The 663-nt window shown below is 59.4% G+C and overlaps 1 protein-coding gene across 1 annotated transcript; it reads left to right on the top strand.

The window, feature by feature from the left end:
• Positions 1–2: 2 nt before the first annotated feature.
• TWIST2 (twist family bHLH transcription factor 2) lies at positions 3–446 on the top strand (the record flags this gene model as incomplete). The annotated part of the gene is made up of 1 exon (XM_010288250.1): positions 3–446. A coding segment is annotated over one exon (414 nt), but the record flags the coding sequence as incomplete, so codon positions are not given.
• Between the last annotated feature and the right edge of the window lie 217 nt (positions 447–663).

Genomic DNA, 663 nt, shown 5'->3' with positions numbered 1-663 from the left:
AACGGCAGCCAAAGAGATTTGGCAGGAAGAGAAGATACAGTAAGAAGTCCAGCGAAGATGGCAGCCCCAACCCAGGGAAGAGGGGGAAAAAGTCCAGTCCCAGCTCCCAATCTTATGAAGAACTGCAGAGCCAGAGGATCCTGGCCAACGTCAGAGAGAGGCAGAGGACTCAGTCGCTCAACGAAGCTTTTGCCGCCTTGAGGAAAATCATCCCCACTTTGCCCTCTGACAAACTCAGTAAAATCCAGACCCTCAAGCTGGCGGCGCGGTATATAGACTTCCTCTACCAGGTGCTACAGAGCGACGAGATGGACAGTAAGATGACGAGCTGCAGTTACGTGGCTCACGAGAGGCTGAGTTATGCCTTCTCCGTATGGAGGATGGAGGGAGCGTGGTCCATGTCGGCCTCCCACTAGCCACCGCCCGGGCCAGGCGAGCCCAGCTGCCGAAGGGGTAGGTACCGATTTCTCTTCTCCTGGATGATGCTTCGCATCTGTCTCGGCCGTGGGATGGGGCGCCCGCGGCTCCCTGCACCGGCTTCGCCGTGGGGTTCGGTCCTGCCCCACGGAGAGAGGTGGCACGGCTTGGTGGGGAGTGGGGATGCTGCTGGTTTGGGGCCGCTGACCCAGAGGCGAGAGAGGGAGTGCAAATCTGTCCGGTCCC

This window comes from Phaethon lepturus, unplaced genomic scaffold (assembly GCF_000687285.1).
Source record: "Phaethon lepturus isolate BGI_N335 unplaced genomic scaffold, ASM68728v1 scaffold26755, whole genome shotgun sequence".
NCBI lineage: Eukaryota > Metazoa > Chordata > Aves > Phaethontiformes > Phaethontidae > Phaethon > Phaethon lepturus.
This window is presented reverse-complemented; position numbering and strand designations above follow the sequence as displayed.